Here is a 23,690-nt window from a genome sequence, read left to right as displayed (position 1 = left end):
AGATTATTTTTGGCTCGAGTGGCAACCATGATTGTGAAACGATATGGACCACTTTTTGTGTGATTGGGGATCGACTATATATAACTATAGACCGATATGGACCAATTTTGGCATGGTTATTAGCGGCCATATACTAACACCACGTTCCAAATTTCAAACGGATCGGATGAATTTTGCTCCTCCAAGGGGCTCCGTAGATCAAATCTGGGATACGGTTTATATGGGGGCCATAAGCGTAGGAAGGCCTCTGGGGAGGGGGCTTAGACCCACCCAGAAAAATTTTAGCCCCCCCCCCAGAATTTGAAAACCTATTTACGATTTTACATTTTTCTAAAAATTAAACAAGTATATACAACCGCACAAAGTTCCGCTAAAGACTTTCATGCACAATCGCATTAATTTAGTTGTGGTAGCAGTTGCCGATGGCAATGTTTCAAATCTGATATTTATAAAATAAATCTGTGGTTGAACTTTTGATTTAGTTGAATAACTAAAGCTCCTTTATTATTTTGTTTAGTCTGGTTTAGTCAATTTAATAAAAAAAAAATAGTAATTGATACTATTCTTTCATAAATTAATATCTTAATAATGCTGCAAAAAAGCATAGCCAAAAAGAAGAGAAAATCTTCTTTTTGGGTCTGGAAGTGGAGCAAAATTGGCGGAGAAGCGATGAATGTAATATGAAATTGTCATAGAACGAATGTCCACCGTTTCAACAGCCGTTGCAATGAATTTGCATCACTTCTTAAGTTGTGATCCAAATTCAGTGTTTTGAATGTGAATTAAAAAATTTTGTTATATTTTCCCAAATAATTAATTTTTATATTTTTTATGATTTTTAATGCATTCTAACGCTTGTTTGAAACGTTTTCCCTCGAATATTTTCAAAAATTCTATAAAAATTTCTATAATGAATTTAGCATTTTTGTGGCAAAATTTGAATAATTTGTACCATTTTATTTATTCTTACTTTTTTTTTAAAAGAAACCAAAAAATTACGCATTAAAATATGAAAAAATGAAGTAAAAAAACTTCCTGTGTAGTTCAAATAATTAACTTCTTTGTGAGGACATTTTTGGAAGTGCTTTTAAAGTTGTGACATTAGAACAACTCCCATTTTTTTGCAGGGAAAAGTGTGGAACTACTTTTAGTTGCTTTATTATAAATTAATTGTCGAGTTATTTTGATGCCTATATTGTTATTCATTTTTATGAAATAAAACATTAATTGAACCTATAAGTTCAGTCTATAAATTTTCAGCTAGGGGGGCTATAGCCCCCCCTAGGAAAATTGTCTAGCTACGCTAATGATGGGGGCTATATATAATTATGGACCGATATCGACCAATTTTTGCATGGTTTTTAGAGACCATATACTAACACCACGTACCAAATTTCCACCGAATCGGATTAATTTTGATCCTCCAAGAGGTTTCGGAGGTCAAATCTGGGGATCGATTTATATGGGGTCTATATATAATTATGGACCGGTATGGACCACTTCTTGCGTGTTTGTTAGAGACCACATACTAACATCACGTTCCAAATTTCAACCGGGTCAGATGAATTTTGCTCCCCCAAGAGACTCCGGAGGTTAAATCTGGGATACGGTTTATATGGGGGCTATATATAATTATGGACCGATATGGACCAATTTTTGCATGGTTGTTAGAGACCATACACTAATACCATGTACCAAATTTCAGCCGGATCGGATGAAATTTGCTTCTCTTAGAGGCTCCGGAAGCCAAATCTGCAAATCGGTTTATATGGGGGCTATACGTTAAAGTGGACCGATATGTCCCATGTGCAATACCATCCGACCTACATCAATAACAACTACTTTTGCCAAGTTTCAAGTCGATAGCTTGTTTCGTTCGGAAGTTAGCGTGATTTCAACAGACGGACAAACATGCTTAGATCGACTCAGAATTTCACCACGACCCAGAATATATATACTTTATGGGGTCTTAGAGCAATATTTCGATGTGTTACAAACGGAACGACAAAGTTAATATACCCCGCATCCTATGGTGGAGGGTATAACAATTATTTTACAGGTAATTTTAACTCAGCTTCCGTCCTGGACGAAACCTAATATTTGTTGACCTAGGCGATATAGAGACTTTGTTAATTTAAAAAGGAAGATTAATTACCTATATAAGCAAATTAATTATCGATCGATTTATTAAGAGGTGTCTATAATTACAAATTATATTATGAACCAAATTTCACACGGCAATTACACGGACGAAAAAGACTGTTTTTCATATTTTTGGGTGTAAAAATTATATGTTTGGAACTCAATTTTTTTAACACAATATTTTTAAGTGCAAGCATATAATGTTCGTAAACTAGCATAACATGTTTGGGACATATATGTTAATATGTTAGAACATATTATGTTTGGGACATAAACTGTTTGTAAATATTACTTGCTTAGATGCAAACATATATTAATTTAGAAATAGCCTATAAACATATATGTGTTTAGAAAGAGAGATCTAGAGAGCACGCTGCAAGTAAAATAATGGATGTAACCAATTGGCGCCTTAAAAATATATCCACACAAAGAAAATTTCATTAAAATTTTTTACTACCAGTGTATGCCATATATGACCCAAACATGTTATGCTAATTTATTAACATACTTTCTCTTAAAAATATTGTGTTAAAAAATTTGAGTTCCAAACATATAATGTTTACACCCAAACATATGAAAAACAGTCTTTTTCGTCCGTATGTGTAGTTGAAATGAAGAACATCTTTTGGGAGGACATTTTTGGAAGTGCTTTTAAAGTTGTGCCTTTAGAACAACTTTCAATTTTTTCGCTTGGATTATGAACAAATTTAATACACTATTTCAGGGAGAATCTTCAAAGATAGTAAATCTTATTCCTTCCATTAGGAAAATTCTGTACTAAATATACAGTAATTTTCTTAAAAAGGAAACAGTTGATGAAGTTCATATTTGTGTTGAATGAATATCGGGACTTAATTTTTGATTTGTTTGATACAATCCTAAAAGACTGGATTCCCAATTCAGATTTAATTGATAAATACAAAAACATTTATATGCAAAATGGACAGCGGCAACAGTACTAATATCACATACCAAATTTTCAGATTGGATGAAATTTGCTCCTTCCGAAGTATCCGGAAGACACATGTGGGCATCGGTTTCTATGGGGCTTCTTTATAGCACCCATAAAAACCGATGCCTTGATTGGTCCATATTTGTTAAATAATTATATAAAGCAAATCTTATGCGATCCGATTTAAATTTGGTACGTGGTATTAGTACATAGCCTCTAGTAATAATGCAAAAAAATTTCCAAATTGGTCCATAAGTATATATAGCCTCCATATAATCCGATCCCCAAAATTGACATCTGGAGCCTCATGGAGGAACAAATATCGTCCTAAAATGGGTTCATAACGGTTCATATTTATTTAGAGGCTCCTCTATAGAAACAAATCAAGAAATGAATTATCTTATATAGGTATTTAGTTGATGAACTTACACTTTAGAAGAAAATATTAAGAAGTTTTAAGATAGCTCGCCATTGGCAAGTTTTACCACACCCCAAGTGATTCAATTGTGGACGACAATCTTTCGTAGAACTTTCTTAGCAATCCATGGTAGAGGGTACATAAGATTAGGCACGACCGAACTTACAGCCATATATACATGTTTATTTTTATCATTTTTATAATTTTCGTGATTGAAGACATTTCAACTTTAAAATTATATGAATTTTGACCTCAACTTGATTTCAATAAAATTTAATCAAATCCAAAAACAAAATGGAAAGCAAACATATCGGGTCGATCATACTTAAAAAGGTGTTTTTTTATAAAAACCTATATCCAACTCAAGGAATTTCCAATGAACTTTTAAGATTTTATCACATTTAATGATAGATCAAATAACCTTTCTGGTACTTTGTTTCTCTTTTCTTTACTTTTTTTATAATTTTTCTGCTATGCAAACAACAATCCGTTGTGGAAAAAATCATCATGCTGGAAACAAAAAAAAACTTCATGAAATTGCGAAAATTTCAAATGATAACACAACACCATTGTGACCCCATCATTAAAATCAACAAAAGAAAAAAATGTTTACGCCTTGGGACTATGGTAAGTCCAATAGGGATAGAATTAACAAAAGAATCCTTCAGAGGCGAAGGCAAGAAGAACAAGAACAACAGCAGAAGCAGCAACAACAACAACTACAACAGCAGGACAAAGGAAATGTTTCCACTGTTGCTGCGGCTAATACCACTGTGGTAAAATTGGAAGATCAGGATGATGCCTTTCATCGCTGGTTGACATCCACCGAAAAAATCAACAAAAATCTAAATGGCCCCCAAGCGGGAGATACCACATTCGATGGTCTTGGCGAGAATTTTGAGGAGGGCGATAAGAACTATGAAAACATCGATATTGACATCGATGCAATGTCTGTGCCAGTAACCGCAAAATCATTCAAACAACAAATTGCAATGGTCGCCGAGGGAGGAGATTCACAGCAGCAGCAGCAGCAGCAGCAGCAGTTGGATAACAGTGGGAATTTGAAATATGAAATAAATTTCACCGATAATACTGGTGCGGCTTTTGCCAGTGAATATCCCGCCACGAGTAGCAATGACAACGATGACAACATATCTCCCTTTAGTAATCCCTATGAGAATACACGAAGGAATTATAAAAGTCCTTCCACCATAAACCCTAGAAATGGCATTAAAAGTCAACTTGACAAAGATGCTAAAAATCCCACTGGCCTCCAGAGTCACAGTGGCATCACTACCAGCTCCAATGAGGACAATGGTGTTGGTAGTGTTGTAAATATTGATATTATGTTAACGGCAGCATCTGTTGACACAGGCGACAGAGGGGATGGAGGTCACCAGCAACAAACCCAGGATCCCCTAAAAGACCAACAAATCCAACCAGACCAAACGAATGGAAAACAAAACACACTTTTAATTTCTAATTCAAGTGGCAATGGGAAGAATCAAGCATCCTTTCCATCCTTGGAATCGCCACATAACACCAATGCTAGCGATAACCCACAACAAACTTTGGGCGTCAACTTTTTCAGTTCGAACTTTAACCACAACCAGAGTAACAACAGCAGCGACATCAGCACCAACATCAACAACAGTCACAGTTTTAGCGATAGTTTTAGTTTAAGTCAGTCGTTGGTGTCAAACTCAAATGCGACAAGTTTTGTGGCCAGTGCATCATCAGCACAAATAACGCCTCCAACGAGTACCACACTCAGTCCAGAGAGGCAGTGCAATGTAATGGGTAAGTTATGTTCCATTTTTTTCTTCTTTTTTGCATTTACATATAAATTTTCCATCGCATAATGTATTCATGCTAAAATGAACTTTGAACGGCTAAAAAGAATATTTGACCGAAATGTCTGGGCGTGCTTTGCGCCTTGGATACTAAAGGCAATAACTCACAACCGCATTAATAATATTTGGTAAGGGTGTGTTACCGTTGCTAATTTTGAAAAAGTTGCAAGAAAGGAAAAAGTGAGGAAGTGAGGAAAATTATAAAGTCGGACGAGGTCGACTATTTCATACCCTAAACCACCCCAAATTATTTAGTAAACCTAAGCATTTGAGGGGTATTATTAAAATACCCATTCTGAGTCGATTTAGCAATGTCCGTCCATATTTCCATAGAAATGTTCGTCAAATCTTTATTCCCATAGAAATGTTTGTCAACATTTCATTTGTATAGAAAATTTTGCCCGAATTTTATTTCTATGAAAAATTTTGTTTTTTATTTAATTGATATAGAAAATGTTGTCAAAATTTTATTTTTTTACAAAATTTTGCCAAAATTTTATTTCTATAGAAAATTTTGTCAAAATTTTATTTCTATAGAAAATTTTTATTTCTATAGAAAATTTTATTTGTATAGAACATTTTCTCAATTTTTTTTCTATAGAAAATTTTATTTCAATAGAAAATTTAGTCAACATTTAAGTTTCGTAGAAAATTTTGTCAAAAATTTATTCCCATAGAAAATTTTGTCAAAATTTTATTTCCATAGAAAAGTGTGTCAAAAATTTGTTTCAATAGAAAAGTTTGTCAAGATTTTATTAAAAAAAAAAACTAAAGAATATATTTCTATAAGAAATTAAAGTACCTCTTAGTTGGAGAAGAATGTTTTGTAAAAACTACCAAGACATCAAAAATTCTACCAATCTACCCAAATATTAAAAATTTTTGTTTTGGCTCAGAATAGATCCCTATTGATTTTGGAAGAAATCGGTTCAGATTTAGATATAGCTCCCATATATAGCTTTCGCCCGATTTACACACTGTTCCACACTGTGGAACAGGGTATTATAAGTTAGTGCATATGTTTGCAACACCCAGAAGGAGACGAGATAGACACATGGTGTCTTTGGCAAAAATGCTCAGGATGGGCTCCCGAGCCGATATAGCCATGTCCGTCTGTCCGTGAACACATTTTTGTAATAGAAGTCTAGGTCGCAGTTTTAGTCCAATCGACTTAAAATTGGGCACAAGTATGTGTTTTGGCTCAGAATAGATCCCTATTGATTTTGGAAGAAATCGGTTCAGATTTAGATATAGCTCCCATATATAGCTTTCGCCCGATTTACACTCATATGACTACAGAGGCCAATTTTTTGCTCCGAATTAGTTGAAATTTTGCACAGGGAGTAGAATTAGCATTGTAGCTATGCGTGCAAAATTTGGTTGAAATCGGTTCCGATTTAGATATAGCTCCAATATATAGCTTTCGGCCGATTTACACTCAAACGACCACAGAGGTCAATTTTTTGCTCCGATTTAGTTGAAATTTTGCACAGGGAGTAGAATTAGCATTGTTGCTATGCGTGCCAAATTTGGTTGAAATCGGTTCAGATTTAGATATAGCTCCCATATATTTGTTTTTCTTATTTCGACAAAAATGGTCAAAATACCAACATTTTCCTTGTAAAATCGCCACTACTTACTCGAAAGGTTGTAAAAATGACTCTAATTTTCCTAAGCTTCTAATACATATATATCGAGTGATAAATCATAAATAAACTTTTGCGAAGTTTCCTTAAAATTGCTTCAGATTTAAATGTTTCCCATATGTATACCCTGCGCCACACTGTGGAACAAGGTATTATAAGTTAGTGCATATGTTTGTAACACCCAGAAGGAGACGAGATAGACAGATGGTGTCTTTGGCAATAATGCTCAGGTTGGGTCCCTGAGTCGATATAACCATGTCCGTCTGTCCGTCCCCATCCGTCCCTCCGTCCGTCCGTCTGTCTGTGAACACATTTTTGTGATCAAAGTCTAGGTCGCAATTTCAGTCCAATCGCCTTCAAATGTGGCACATGTTCATAATTTGGGTCAGAATAGAACCCTATTGATTTTGGAAGAAATCGGTTCAGATTTAGATATAGCTCCCATATATATCTTTCGCCCGATATGGACTAATATGGTCCTACACGCCAGAGTTTTGGCCGAATTTGGTTGAAATGTTGCACAGGGAGTAGATTTAGCATTGTAGCTATGCGTGCCAAGTTTGGTTGACATCGATTCAGATTTAGATATAGCTCCCATATATATCTTTCGCCCGATATGCACTTATATGGATCCAGAAGCCAGAGTTTTATCCCGATTAGCTTGAAATTTTGCACAAGGAGTACAATTGGTAGTATAGTCATGTGTGCCAAAGTTATATACCGATTTACTTGAAATTTTGTACAAACATAACACTTAGTCGTATAGTAAAGTGTGCAAAATTTGATTGAAATCGGTTCAGATTTAGATATAGCTTCCATATATATTTTTCGCCCGATATGGACTTATATGGCCCCAGAAGCCAGAGTTTTGGCCCAATTTGGTTGAAATTTTGCACTAGGAGTACAATTAGTAATATAGTCATGTGTGCTAAATTTTATTGAAATCGGTTAAGATTTAGATAAAGCTCCCATATATATGTTTTTCTGATTTCGACAAAAATGGTCAAAATACCAACATTTTCCTTTTAAATCGCCACTGCTTAGTCGAAAAGTTGTAAAAATGACTCTAATTTTCCTAAACTTCTAATACATATATATCTGGCGATAAATCATAAATAAACTTTTGCGAAGTTTCCTTAATATTGCTTCAGATTAAAATGTTTCCCATATTTATACCCTGCGCCACACTGTGGAACAGGGTATTATAAGTTAGTGCATATGTTTGTAACACCCAGAAGGAGACGAGATAGGCACATGGTGTCTTTGGCAATAATGCTCAGGGTGGATCCCTGAGTCGATATAACCATGTCCGTCTGCCCGCCCGTCCGCCCGTCCGTCCGTCCGTCTGTCTGTGAACACATTTTTGTGGTCAAAGTCTAGGTAGAAACATAACAATTAGTCGTATAGTCAAGTGTGCAAAATTTTTTTGAAATCGGTTCAGATTTATATATAGCTCCCATATATATCTTTCGCCCGATATGGACTAATATGGTCCTAAAAGCCAGAGTTTTTGGCCCAATTTGGTTGAAATTTTGCACTAGGAGTAAAATTAGTAATATAGTCATGTGTGCCAAATTTGATTGAAATCGGTTCAGATTTAGATATAGCTCCCATATATATTTTTTTTTCTGATTTCGACAAAAATGGTCCAAAATACCAACATTTTTCTTGTTAAATCGTCACTGCTTAGTCGAAAAGTTTTAAAAATGACTGTAGTTTTTCTAAACTTCTAATACATATATATCGAGCGATAAATCATAAATAAACTTTTGCGAAGTTTCCTTAAAATTGCTTCAGATTTAAATGTTTCCCATATTTTTTACTAACATTGTGTTCCACCCTATTGCATTAGCCGCCTTAAATTTTGAGTCTTTGGATTTTGTAGAAGTCTATCAAATTCTGTCCAGATCGAGTGATATTTAAATGTATGTATTTGGGACAAATCTTTATATATAGCCCCCAACACATTTGACGGATGTGATATGGTATCGAAAATTTTGATCTACAAAGTGGTGCAGGGTATAATATAGTCGGCCCGCCCGACTTTAGACTTTCCTTACTTGTTTTTTACTAAAATTGTGTTCCACCCTTGTGCATTAGCCAACTTAAATTTTGAGTCTATAGATTTTGTAAAAGTCTATCAAATTATGTCCAAATCGAGTGATATTTAAATGTATGTATTTGTAGTATCGTCAAGTGTGCTAAGTTTGATTTGTTTGAATTGGGCTAATAAAGCCAAAATATCCACATTTTCCTAGTAAAATCGCTACTGCTAAGTCGCAAATTTTTAAAAATGAATCAAGATCAAATTTACCTTTACCTCTAATACATATCTATCGAACGATAAAGCATAAATACACTTTTGCGAAATTGCGTAAAATGGCTTTAGATTTAATGTTTTCCATAGTTTTTACTAACATTGTGCTGGGACGAAGTGCATTAGCCGAGAATTTTTAGAAGTCTGAAAAGACTTTATATATCGAACCCAAGAAATTTGAAGGATTTGAGATAGATCTACAAAGTGGTGCAGGCTATAATATGGTCGAGCCCGCCCGACTTTAGACTTTCCTTAGACTTGGTTTTTACTAACATTGTTTTTCGTACCAGGGCGTTAGTCTAAATATTTTACAGTAGCTTTTATCATAAAGGACTGAAAAACAAAACAACAACAAAAAATTAGAAATAGAAAAATTTTTTGTCCAAATCGGCGCAGATTTAAATATTTAAACCTTTATAATTAATCAGAAGAGGGTTTCATGAGACTGCAGCAAATGAAGGTCCAAAACTGCAGCATCTTTAAACGTAAGCATGCATGTATACGAAAGGAGGAAGGAAGAAAAATTAAAGGCCAATAAGTAATTTCGTGAACTAAAGTAACTAACTTTTGATTCAACACAACTCTACCCTTTGGCATAGAATCTCAGGTCGATGAAGCTTAGGCATCATACCGAAAACACTTAAACGTACATCAACCATAAATCAAAGACCTACAGCATACAAAAGCTTCTTAAACTCTTAAAAATTTGGCCCATGGCAAACACGGAATCAATATCAAGAATTAGACAAATAAAACCCATTTAGAAAAGCTAAGTGTCCTTTTTAAGCCTTTTTCCGTTCTTTGTTTCACAACAGAAATCACATTTAAGTGCTTGAAACCATTAAACACCAACATCAGAAATAAAGGCAACAGCAACAGAAACAGCGATCGCTGTCGCAGTCACAGCCGCAGCAACGAACACAATGGGAAATATAAAAACATGGAAAAATGTTTTTGTGCGTTTGTGTGTGTGCATTGGTTTGTTGTGGGTGTGCTTGTTATAAGGACATTCATTCCAACCTTAAGCTTTGCAAACAAATTCTCGCACACTAAAATATGCAAAAGTTTTCTGTTTTTTTTTTTTTTGCTCTCCCTGAATTCATGCATACCACCCAACTCCCATTTCCCCCACCTGAGAGTTTGTTTGGAAGATTGTTTGTCGAACCAACAATTAAGTCAACATAGAGTTGAAAAAAAATTGTTGGCTGTTTTGTAAGCCTTTCACAAAAAGTTCGCTAAAATGATGAGTCTGAGGAATGAGGAAACGACATATTTGTTACGCACCAACACATTCATATACACACGTCAACAAAACGTGTAGTATTGTTCTACAGAAGCAAAAAGTTTGACCATGATTCTAAGTTCGGTATGCTAATATATAATGACATGTTTGAAATATTAAATATATTCAAAAGTTTGGAAACGAAAACCATAAAAAATACAAAGTTAATAGTTGTGAAGAAAACTGAAAAAGTACACTGAAAAAAAAACCATGCCCAGTTCCATAGATTTTGTCTTTACACTAATGATTTTGGTATTGATTCCTGGCCAAAGGAACGGGAAATTGAAGTATCCCAGCAAAAACTGGGTAAGCACTAGTGATACTTCCAGTAATAATGGTAATTAAAAACTTACTACTTGTAGAATTACCTGGGATTTAAAAATAATAACGTACCTGTGTAGACCAAAAGTGATTCCTTTTATTAATACCAGTAATTAAAATCATATCTTGAGATCCTGGTTGGAATCCTGCTGAGACTCTTTATTATACCCTCCACCATAGTATGGGGGTATATTAACTTTGTCATTCCGTTTGTAACACATCGAAATATTGCTCTAAGACCCCATAAAGTATATATATTCTGGGTCGTGGTGAAATTCTGAGTCGATCTGAGCATGTCCGTCCGTCCGTCTGTTGACATCACGCTAACTTCCAAACGAAACAAGCTATCGACTTGAAACTAGGCACAAGTAGTTGCTATTGATGTAGGTCGGATGGTATTGCAAATGGGCTATATCGGTCCACTTTTACGTATAGCCCCCATATAAACGGACCCCCAAATTTGGCTTGAGATTGCTCTAAGAGAAGCAAATTTCATCCGATCCGGCTGAAATTTGGTATATGGAATTAGTATATGGTCTCTAACAACCATGTACAAATTGTTCCACATCGGTCTATAATTATATATAGCCCCCATATAAACCGATCCCCCGATTTGGCTTGCGGAGCCTCTAAGAGAAGCAAATTTCATCCGATCCGGCTGAAATTTGGTACATGGTGTTAGTATATGGTCTCTAACAACCATGCATTGATCGCCCATAATTATATATAGCTCCCATATAAACCGCTCCCCAGATTTGACCTCCGGAGCCTCTTAGAGGAGCAAAAGTCATCCGATCCGATTGAAATTTGCTACGTGGTGTTAGAATAATGTCTCTAACAATCATGCCAAAATTGGTCCATATCGGTCCATAATTATATATAGCCACCATATAAACCGATCCCCAGATTTGACCTTTGGATCCTCTTAGAGGAGCAAAAGTCATCCGATCCGATTGAAATTTGCTACGTGGTGTTAGAATAATGTCTCTAACAATCATGCCAAAATTGGTCCATATCGGTCCATAATTATATATAGCCCCCATGTAAGCCGATCCCCAGATTTGACCTCCGGAGCCTCTTAGAGGAGCAAAATTCATCCTATCCGATTGAAATTTGGTACGTGGTGTTAGTATATGGTTTCTACCAACCATGCCAAAATTGGTCCATATCGGTCCATAATTATATATAGCCCCCATATAAATCGATCCCCAGATTTGTCCTCCGGAGCCTCTTGAGGGAGCAAAATTCATCCTATCCGATTGAAATTTGGAACATGGTCCATAATTATATATAGCCCCCATATAAACCGTTCCCCAGATTTGATCTCCGGAGCCTCTTGGAGGAGCAAAATTCATCTGATCCGATTGAAATTGCAGCATGGTGTTAGTATAAGGCCGCTAATAACCATGCCAAAATTGGTCCATATCGGTCTATAGTTATAAAGGGTGATTTGTTAAGAGCTTGATAACTTTTTTTAAAAAAAAACGCATAAAATTTGCAAAATCTCATCGGTTCTTTATTTGAAACGTTAGATTGGTCCATGACATTTACTTTTTGAAGATAATTTCATTTAAATGTTGACCGCGGCTGCGTCTTAGGTGGTCCATTCGGAAAGTCCAATTTTGGGCAACTTTTTCGAGCATTTCGGCCGGAATAGCCCGAATTTCTTCGGAAATGTTGTCTTCCAAAGCTGGAATAGTTGCTGGCTTATTTCTGTAGACTTTAGACTTGACGTAGCCCCACAAAAAATAGTCTAAAGGCGTCAAATCGCATGATCTTGGTGGCCAACTTACCGGTCCATTTCTTGAGATGAATTGTTCTCCGAAGTTTTCCCTCAAAATGGCCATAGAATCGCGAGCTGTGTGGCATGTAGCGCCATCTTGTTGAAACCACATGTCAACCAAGTTCAGTTCTTCCATTTTTGGCAACAAAAAGTTTGTTAGCATCGAACGATAGCGATCGCCATTCATCGTAACGTTGCGTCCAACAGCATCTTTGAAAAAATACGGTCCAATGATTCCACCAGCGTACAAACCACACCAAACAGTGCATTTTTCGGGATGCATGGGCAGTTCTTGAACGGCTTCTGGTTGCTCTTCACTCCAAATGCGGCAATTTTGCTTATTTACGTAGCCATTCAACCAGAAATGAGCCTCATCGCTGAACAAAATTTGTCGATAAAAAAGCGGATTTTCTGCCAACTTTTCTAGGGCCCATTCACTGAAAATTCGACGTTGTGGCTCGTTAGTAAGTCTATTCATGATGAAATGTCAAAGCATACTGAGCATCTTTCTCTTTGACACCATGTCTGAAATCCCACGTGATCTGTCAAATACTAATGCATGAAAATCCTAACCTCAAAAGAATCACCCTTTATATAGCCGATCCCCAACCACACAAAAATTGGTCCATATCGGTTCATAATCATGGTTGCCACTCGAGCCAAAAATAATCTACCAAAATTTATTTTTTTATAGAAAACATTGTCAAAATGTTAGTTCTATAGAAAATTTTGTCAAAATATTATTTCTATAGAAAAATTTGTCAACATTTTATTTCTATAGAAAATTTTGTCAAAATTTTATTTCTATAGAAAATTTTTTCCAAATTTTATTTCTATAGAAAATTTTTTCCAAATTTTACTTCTATAGAAAATGTTGTCAAAATTTTATTTTGTAAAAAATTTATTTCTATAGAAACTTTAATTATATACGTATTTAATCGGCTTTTTCTAGTTTAATATATACCACGTATGGACTATGTGGTATATATTACGGTGTTAGGAAGTTTTAAGATACCTTGCCATCGGCAAGTGTTACCGCAGCCCAAGTAATTCGATTGTGGATGACAGTCTTCAGTAGAAGTTTCTACGCAATCCATGGTGGAGTGTACATAAGCTTCGGCCTGGCCGAACTTACGGCCGTATATACTTGTTTTTAAATTAATTTTTCTGTTTTTTATTCTTATTAAATATTAATTAATTAATTAATGTTTGTTGAAAATTTGCTTTTTTTTATTTTTTTTTAAGAATAACCTCTACAGCGATTGTGGGCACCGTTAATAGTAGCGAAAATTACATTTCAGAAAAAATTGCAACATATTAATTGATAATGTCAATAAAATATACCCTTGTTTTCTTATGTTGTAACATATAGTACATCATTTATATTACAAAATTACATTATTGAATAAATCCATGCCGCCGAGTAGGGTATAGTGTGTTGGATTACAAAACAACATGTCTCAGTTCAATTTCTCCTGGCGTCATAGAGATTTTCAAAGTACAAATTGTACCATAAATATAAACAGAGGAAGAGAAATGGGTAGAAAATGACCGAGAATACGAAACTAACTTGAAAGAGAGAATAAAATCTATAAATAGATATTAGAGCAGCAACTTACTCGCTCTTTTTGAGTCTATTTACGGCAAGCCTATTATTTTTGGAGAGCTGGTATGCTTGTGACGAAGTACTTTTTTCGACTGCTGGTATTCTTGCACCGAAGTACTTTCCTCCAATGTCATGCCCATGTAAAAGTATTACTGTTGATATAACATAGATGTGAAGAAAACTGAAAATACACTGAAAAAAAAGCATACCCACTTCCAGAGATTTTGTCTTTACACTAATGATTTTGGTAATGATTCCTAGCCAAAGGAGTGGGGAATTGAAGTATGGATACATTTAAGATATATTTCCCTATTAAATTTAAGGTTCGCTTACTTGATATTAGGAAACAAGTGAATGAGTGAATTTTATGAAACATACTACATATGTTGACTTTATCAGATTCTAGATTAAATCTTTCTGTTAATGTTTCATAGGAATCTCAAACAAATGGTGTTAGCGTGTAATAAAATTGTGAAAAAATATTCGAATGAGAACGAGAATTAAAATCTTGAAATATTACTTTTAGTTCCAAGCCTTTTGGATAACTAGTGGTCCTACCATCCTCTCAAGAAATGAAATCGGATGCATATCATATTCGGCACAACTATTTCGGATATAAAATATAGAAATAAAATTTTGACAAAATTTTTTATTCAAATAAAAGTTTTTTTAATTGGACAGTTTTAATTAGACATAAAAAAGCAAAATTTACCCGATCCGGTTGAAATTTGATACGTGGTGTTAGTATATGGTCTCTAACAACCATGCAAAAATTGGTCCACACCGGTCTTAATTATATATAACCCCCATTTAAACCGATCCCCAGATTTGACCTTCGGAGTTATTGGAGGAGCAGAATTTATCCGACCCGGTTGAAATTTGGTATATTGCGCTAGTATATCACCGCTAACAACCACGCCAAAATTGGTCCATATCGGTCTATATTTATATATAGCCGATCCTCAAAAATAATCTACCAAAATTTTATTTCTATAGAAAATTTTGTCAAAATTTTATTACTATACCCAACAAAACTTATCTTACTCAGACTTCACATTATTGTTGTTGCCATCAATCCCTGTAGTTGCTTTCTTCGCCGTTTTGTGGGTTGTTGAATTTAAAATTGCTGCGTTGTTGTTGTTGGGTGCACAAAGAGAAGGAATATGATCACCTCAAACATGTTTCAAGAGCAAAATGTTATTTTTGGATGGTGACCATGTAACATGTTTATCGCAAAAATATTGTTTTCTCTCCAAACATAACATGTTTTCCGAAAACAGATACATATTTTCCGAGAAATGTTACATGGTCACCATCCAAAAATAACATTATGCTCTTGCAACATGTTTGAGGTGATCATATTCCTTCTCTGGGTGTGTAATTGGAATTCGGTTGTTGCTATTCTTTTGGGTACAAACACTAATAATTTAGCTCATATTTAAGTGGGAAGAATTCCCCAGTCCTTCTTTGGATTTTATTTCTATATAAAATTTTGTCAAAATTTTATTGCTATAGAAAATTTTGTCAAAATTGTATTTCTATAGAAATTTTTTCAAAATTTTATTTCTGTAGAAAATTTTGTCAAACTGAATTATTTACGTATTAAATCGGCCTTTTGTCTTTAATATATATCCCGTTTGGACTAACTTACAATGGTTAAGAAGTTTTAATATAACAGGTTGGCTGCTAAGTCCCCGGTCTAACAAAGAAAAACACATTTTTTTTTGTCAAAATTCGTTTTTATACCCACCACCATAGAATGGTGACGGGGGTATAATAAGTTTGTCATTCCGTTTGTAACGCATCGAAATATCGATTTCCGACTATATAAAGTATATATATTCTTGATCAGGGAGAAATTCTAAGACGATATAACGATGTCCGTCTGTCCGTCTGTCTGTCTGTCTGTCTGTCTGTCTGTTGTAATCACGCTACAGTCTTCAATAATGAAGCAATTGTGCTGAAATTTTGCACAAACTCGTCTTTTGTCTGCAGGCAGGTCAAGTTCGAAGATGGGCTGTATCGGTCCAGGTTTTGATATAGTCCCCATATAAACCGACCTCCCGATTTGGGGTCTTGGGCTTATAGAAACCGTAGTTTTTATCCAATTTGCCTGAAATTTGAAATCTGGAGGTATTTTGTGACCGTAAAGAGGTGTGCCAAAAATGGTGAGTATCGGTCCACGTTTTGGCATAGCCCCCATATAGACCGATCTCCCGATTTTACTTCTTGGGCTTATAGAAACCGCAGTTTTTATTCAATTTACCTGAAATTGGAAATCTATAGGTATTGTCGGACCACAAATACGTGTGCCGAAAATTGTGAGTATTGGTCCATATTTTGGTATAGCCCCCATATAGACCCATCTCCCGATTTTACTTCTTTGGCTTATAGAAATCGCAGTTTTTATTCAATTTACCGGAAATTAGAAATCTATAGGTATTGTAGGACCACAAATACGTGTGCCAAAAATTGTGAGTATCGGTCCATATTTTGGTATAGCCCCCATATAGACCGATCTCCCGGTTTTACTTCTTGGGCTTATAGAAACCGCAGTTTTTATTTAATTTACCTGAAAATGGAAATCTAGAGGTATTGTAGGACCACAAATACGTGTGCCAAAAATTGTGAGTATCGGTCCATATTTTGGTATAGCCCCCATAAAGACCCATCTCCCGATTTTACTTCTTTGGCTTATAGAAATCGCAGTTTTTATTCAATTTACCGGAAATTGGAAATCTAGAGGTATTGTAGGACCACAAATACGTGTGCCAAAAATTGTGAGTATCGGTCCATGTTTTGGTATGTTCCCCACAGGGCTGTGGAGTCGAGCCAATTTTGCTCGACTCCGACTCCGACTCCGACTCCAGCATTTTTCATCAACTCGACTCCGACTCCGACTCCGGAGTCGACTCCGGGTAATATAACTAAATCTCATTCTAGTACCACTAATTTGTAGTTCTATTTAGGAGGTATATATGGGGTATATATAGGGATCGATATAAAGTATCGTATTTATTTATGTGTGCAAGAAAGGTCTTAATTTCGCATTTATACCAATTAAACTTTTTATTTCAAATTTAGGGCAATGTTTAATAAATAAAATAATGATATAAATACCCATCATAATATGAGAAGATACCGACAGTATATGTATTTGTGGACGAAAATTATTATAAAGGGTTATATTCCCATATGCATGAATTTGAATCTGAATCGATTAAGACAAAATTGTATATACTTCTAGAAAATCTCTGTACCTAAAATTTAAATCTAACGTTATGGGACGTAACGCAAAGAAAGTCTAAAGTCGGGCGGGCCGATTGTAACATACTCTGCACAACTTTGTATTTAGATCTACATTTTTGATAAAATCTGAAATCAGACTTCTACAAAATCTCGTGCAATATTTGGGAAACATTCATAATTTTTTATATAGCAAAATTTGAGTCACTTTTACCAGTTTTCGACTTAGCAGTGAGTATCAGTAAGAAAAAAATTTGAGAAAATTTGCTATATAAATAAAATTTTGACAAATTGTTTTATAGAAATAAAATTTTGAAAAAAATATAAATAGAAATTTTGGAAAAATTTTTGTGTAGTAAATAAAAGTTTGCAAAATTTTCTATAGAAACAAAATTTGAACTAAATTCTCTATATAAATAAATGTTTGAGAAAATTTTCTATATAAATAAATTTTTACCAAATTTTCTATAAAAAAAAACTATAGTAAACAAATTTTGACAAAATTTTCTATAGAAATAAAATTTTGAAAAAAAATATCAATAGAAATTATTGGAAAATTTTTTGTGTAGTAAATAAAATTTTGCAAAATTTTCTAAAGAAATAAAATGCTGCAAAATTTTCTATAGAAAGAAAATTTAGACTAAATTTTCTATAAAAATAAAATGTTGACTAAATTTTCTATCGACATAAAATGTTGTATAAATTTTGTATAAAAAAAATCTATAGTAACAAAATTTTGGCACAATTTTCTATAGAAAAAAATTTGAAAAAATTATTAATAGAAATTTTGGAAAATTTTTTGTGTAAATAAAATTTTGCACAATTTTCTATAGAAGCAAAATTTTGGCTAAATTTTCTATAGAAATAAATTTTTGACAAAATTTTCTACATAAAAATATTTCTACACCCACCACCATAGAATGGTGACAGGGGTATAATAAGTTTGTCATGTCGAAGATGAGCTAGAACGGTCCAGGTTTTGATATAGCTCCCATATCAACCGATCGCCCGATTTGGGTTCTTGGGCTCATAAAAACCGTAGTTTTTATCCAATTTGCCAGAAATTGGAAACCTAGAGGTATTCTAGGGCTATAAGGAGGAGTGCTGAAAATGGTGATTATCGGACCATGTTTTAATATAGCTCCCATATAGACAGAACTCCCGATTTTATTTCTTGAGCTTCTAGAATCCGTAGTTTTTATCCAATTTGTCTGAAATTGGAAATCTGGAGGTATTCTAGGACCATTAAGAGGTGTGCCGAATATATTGTGTATCGGTCCAGTTTTTGATATAGTCCCCTTATAAACCGGCCCTCCGTTTTGGGGTCTATATTCTAGAACTACAATAGATGTGCTGAATACTGTACGTATCCTTCCATGTTTTTGGCGTAGCCCCATTAGTCCGATTAGACCAAAATAGACCCAAAAAATTATTGAAGTTGGTCCGATGGTCAGACCAAATGGAATTTTTCTGCAGAAATAACATTTGGACAAAAATTTCTATAGAAATAAAATTTTAACAAAATTTTCATAGAAATAAAATTTTAACAAATTTTTCATAGAAATAAAATTTTAACAAAATTTTGTATAGAAATAAGCTTCTTAAAAAATTTTGGGATACAATATTATGCAAAAATTTTGTACAAATTTTAAGAAAAAATAAAATTTTGCGATAACTTTCTATAGAAAAAGATTTCTGCTAAATGTGTAATAGAAATATAATTTTGGCTAAATTTTTTACAGAAATTAAATTTTGGCTAAATTTTCAATAGAATTAAACTTTGGCTACATTTTCTATAGAAATTAAATTTTGGCTAAATTGAAATTTTGGCTAAAATGAAATCTATTGAAATAAAATTTGGACCAAATTTTCTATAGAAATAAAATATGGATAAAATTTTCGATAGAAATAGAATGAGGTCAAAATTTTATATAGAAATAAAATTTTGAAAAAATTTTCTTTCGAAGAAAAATTTTAGAAAAATTGTAACTTTTAAATTATATTAATTTAAATTAGAAAACTGGTCCCCTGGTACGAATTTTGGAAAAATTTGGTCCAAAATAAAAATTCGTTGTTGCAACGCTGGTAAGGCCTCCATATAGACCGGTTTCAGATATTGAGGGTACAGAAGGTGCATTTACCATTAATGTAAATTTGCCAGATATTACTTCTCGTAATCATAAAACAGTTGGTGTACTATAGATTTTAGATTTCAAATCAAGGTATTTTTTCTTAATTTTCTTGCACATTTACAGGATATGTTTATGATTCCTTTAAACTCAAACAAAAATAGTTTTTATAAATCCGGAATCTGATAGGTAAAATCTTTGCATTTATTTTCGGGATGCGAACTGGTTAAACTGATCTGTCATCAAACCCCCATGGAATTTTCTAGGGAAATTAGTATATTTGATTCATGTTTATGATTCGGCCCGGACGAACTTACTGCTGTATATACTTATTTTATTTTTTATTTTCTATAGAAATAAATGTTGACTTAATTTTCTATAGAAAAAAATATTTCTATAGTAATAATATTTCGAATAATTTTTTTATAGAAATTAAATTTTGACAAAACATTCCATATAAATACAATAGTGACAAAATTTTCTATAAAAAACAGCTTTGACAATTTTTTCTGTCATATGTGTGTAGGTATATAGCCTTAAAATAAAATTAAAAACAATAAATTCGAATTATTGTTCGAATTATTTCAAATAAATTGATATGGGGATTAAAATGGATCGATCCAGCCCATTTGCTAGTCTAACATTCTAGGAAATATAAAATGATAGCCGTAATTGGAAGTTGATTTTCATTTCCAATCATGGTGTACATTGATCGAATGCATAACGCATTGGAAACTAATTTGCGTAAAAACTTTTTTAGTTACAAAAATGTGAAGTGTTTTAAAAAATTTGGTTTAGCCGGAGTCGGAGTCGAGCAAAATTTTTACGACTCCGACTCCGACTCCGACTCCAGCCAAATCTTCAGACTCCGACTCCAAGACTCCGACTCCGACTCCGACTCCACAGCCCTGGTTCCCCATATAAAACGACCTCCCGATTTGGGGTCTTGGGCTTATAGAAACCTTATTTTTTATCCAATTTGTCTGAAATTGGAAATCTAGAGGTATTTTAGGACCATAAAGAAGTGTGCCGAAAATGGTGAGGATCGGTCCATATTTTGGTATAGCCCCCATATAGACCGATTTCCCGATTTTACTTCTTGGGCTTCTAGAATCCGAAGTGTTTATCCTATTTGCCTGAAATTGGAAATTTAGAGGTATTTTCGGGTCATAAAGAGGTGTGCATAAAACGGTGAGTATCGGTCCATATTTCAGTATAGCCCCCATAAGAACGATCTCCCGATTTAACTCCTTGGGTTTCTAGAAACCGTAGTTTTTATCTGATTTGCCTGAAATTGTAAATATTCTGGTATTTTAGGGTCACAAAAACGTGTATCGGATTAGGTTTTTATAGGTCCATTTGGTAATGCCTCCATATAGACCGACTTCACTTCTTGAGGGTGTAGAAGGCGCACTGATGATGAAAATTGCTTGAAACTCAATGTAAAATTTCCAGATTTTACTTCTACAGATTTAAGATTTCAAATCAAGACGTTATTTTATAATTTTCTTGCACACTTACAAGAGATGTTAATGATTCCTGTAAAACTCAAACAAAAATGGTTCTTATAAATCCAGAATCTGATATAGTCCTCATGGATGAAATCTTTAAATTTATCTTCGGGAAGTGTCCTCAAGTCCTCAAGCCCTCCTGAAATTTCAAAGGAAACCCTAATATTTGGTTCATGGTGGTGGGTATTTAAGATTCGGCCCGGCCGAACTTACTGCTGTATATACTTGTTATTATTCAACATTGTTCCCTTCAAGAGCGATACAACGATTATAACGACCTTCCAATTTTTTGATACCATTTTGGTAGTACTCCTTCGGTTTTGCCTCAAAATAGGTCTCAGTTTCGGCGATCACCTCTTCATTGCAGCCAAATTTTTCCCCTGCGAGCATCCTTTTGAGGTCTGAGAACAAGAAAAAGTTGCTGGGGGCCAGATCTGGAGAATACGGTGGGTGGGGAAGCAATTCGAAGTCCAATTCATGAATTTTTTCCATCGTTCTGAATGACTTGTTGCACGGTGTGTTGTCTTGGTTGAAAAACACTTTTTTCTTCTTCATATAGGGCCGTTTAGCCGCGATTTTGACCTTCTAAAGCTCCAATATCGCCATATAATAGTCACTGTTCATGGTTTTTCCCTTCTCAAGATAATCGATAAAAATTATTCCATGCGCATCCCCAAAAACAGAGGCCATTACTTTGGCAGCGGACTTTTGAGTCTTTCCATGCTTCGGAGACGGTTCACCGGTCGCTGTCCACTCAGCCGACTGTCGATTGGACTCAGGAGTGCAGTGATGGAGCCATGTTTCATCCATTGATGGATTTTTTGATGTTTTCGTCGGTAACCACCTCTTTCGGGCGTCCACTGCGTTCACCGCTCTCCGTATTCATTTCACCACGCTTGAATTTTGCATACCAATCAATTATTGTTGATTTCCCCGGGGCAGAGTCCGGAAACTCATTATCAAGCCAAGTTTTTGCTTCCACCTTATTTTCTCCCTTCAGAAAACAGTATTTTATCAAAACACGAAATTCCTTTTTTCCATTTTTTTCTAACAAAAGTTGCTTCACAAAAGACGGCCTATCTCACAAACTAATTGACTTACAGACGTTAAATTTTGACACGAATCATTTGAAGGTTGGTACTATATAAAAATAATATGGATTTAATAATAGCGACGCCATCTATGTGTTAGACCGGGGACTTGTCAGCCAACCTTTTATACTAACACCACGTACCAAATTTCAACCGGATCGGATGTATTTTGCTCCACTAAGAGGCTCCGGAGTTCAAATCTGGGGATCGGTTTATATGGGGGCTATATATAAATATGAAATTTTCTATAGAAATAAAATTTAGATAACATTTTCTAAAGCAATAAAATTTAGAAAATGTTTCGGTAGAAATAAAATTTTGACAAAATTTTCTATAAAAATAAAATCTTAACGAAATTTTGTATAGAAATAAAACATCGACACAATTTTCTATAGTAATAACATTTTGACAAAATTTTCTATAGTAATAAAATATTGACAAAATTTTCTATAGAAATAAAAATTTGGTAGATAATTTTTGGGGATCGGCTATATATGACTATAGACCGATATGGACCAATTTTGGCATGGTTTTTAGCGCCATATACTAGCGCAATGTACCAAATTTCACCACGTACCAAATTTCAACCGGATCGAATGAATTTTGCTCCTCCAAGAGCTCCGGAGGTCAAATCTGATTGGTTTAAATGGGGGTTATATATAATTAAGACCGGTATGGACCAATTTTTGCATGGTTGTTAGAGACCATATACTAACACCACGTATAAAATTTCAACCGGATCGGGTAAATTTTGCTTTTTTATGTCCAATTAAAACTGTCCAATTAAAAAAACTTTTATTTCAATAAAAAATTTTGTCAAAATTTTATTTGTTTAATATCATATACTACCACCACGTATTTCAACCAGATCGGATGAATTTTGCTTCTCCAAAAGGCACCGGAGGTCAAATCTGGGGATCGGTTTATATGGGGGCTATATATACTTATGGACTGATATGAACCAATTCCTGCATGGTTGTTGGATACCATATACTAACATCACTTACCAAATTTCATCCGAATCGGATGAATTTTGCTCATTCACGAGGCTCCAGAGTTCAAATCTGGGGATCGGTTTATATGGGGGCTACAATTTTTCCATGGTTGTTAGAGACCATATACTAACACCATGTACAAAATTTCAGCCAGATCGGATCAAATTTGCTTCTCTTAAGCCAAATCGGGGGATCGGTTTATATGGGGGCTGTATATTATTATGGACCGATGTGGACCAATTTTTGCCTAGTTGTTAGGGACCATATACTTACACCATGTACTAAATTTCAGCCTAATCGGATGAAATTTGCTTCTCTTAGAGGATCCACAAGCCAAATCTGGGGATCGGTTTATATGGAGGCTATATATAATTATGGACCAATGTAGACCAATTTTT

The 23,690-nt window shown here is 34.4% G+C and overlaps 1 protein-coding gene across 1 annotated transcript in view; it reads left to right on the top strand.

The window, feature by feature from the left end:
• Positions 1–23,690, top strand: part of LOC142240750 (uncharacterized) — a 163,988-nt gene that overhangs the window by 121,120 nt on the left and 19,178 nt on the right. Inside the window, exon 6 of the mRNA XM_075312469.1 lies at positions 4,112–5,312. Within this exon, the coding sequence (XP_075168584.1) occupies positions 4,112–5,312 (1,201 nt within the window). The remainder of the gene's footprint in view (positions 1–4,111; positions 5,313–23,690) is intronic.

This window comes from Haematobia irritans, chromosome 5 (assembly GCF_050003625.1).
Source record: "Haematobia irritans isolate KBUSLIRL chromosome 5, ASM5000362v1, whole genome shotgun sequence".
In the NCBI taxonomy this organism is placed as follows: domain Eukaryota; kingdom Metazoa; phylum Arthropoda; class Insecta; order Diptera; family Muscidae; genus Haematobia; species Haematobia irritans.
Note: the sequence above shows the minus strand (reverse complement) of the source record. Positions and strands in the feature narration are given on the sequence as shown.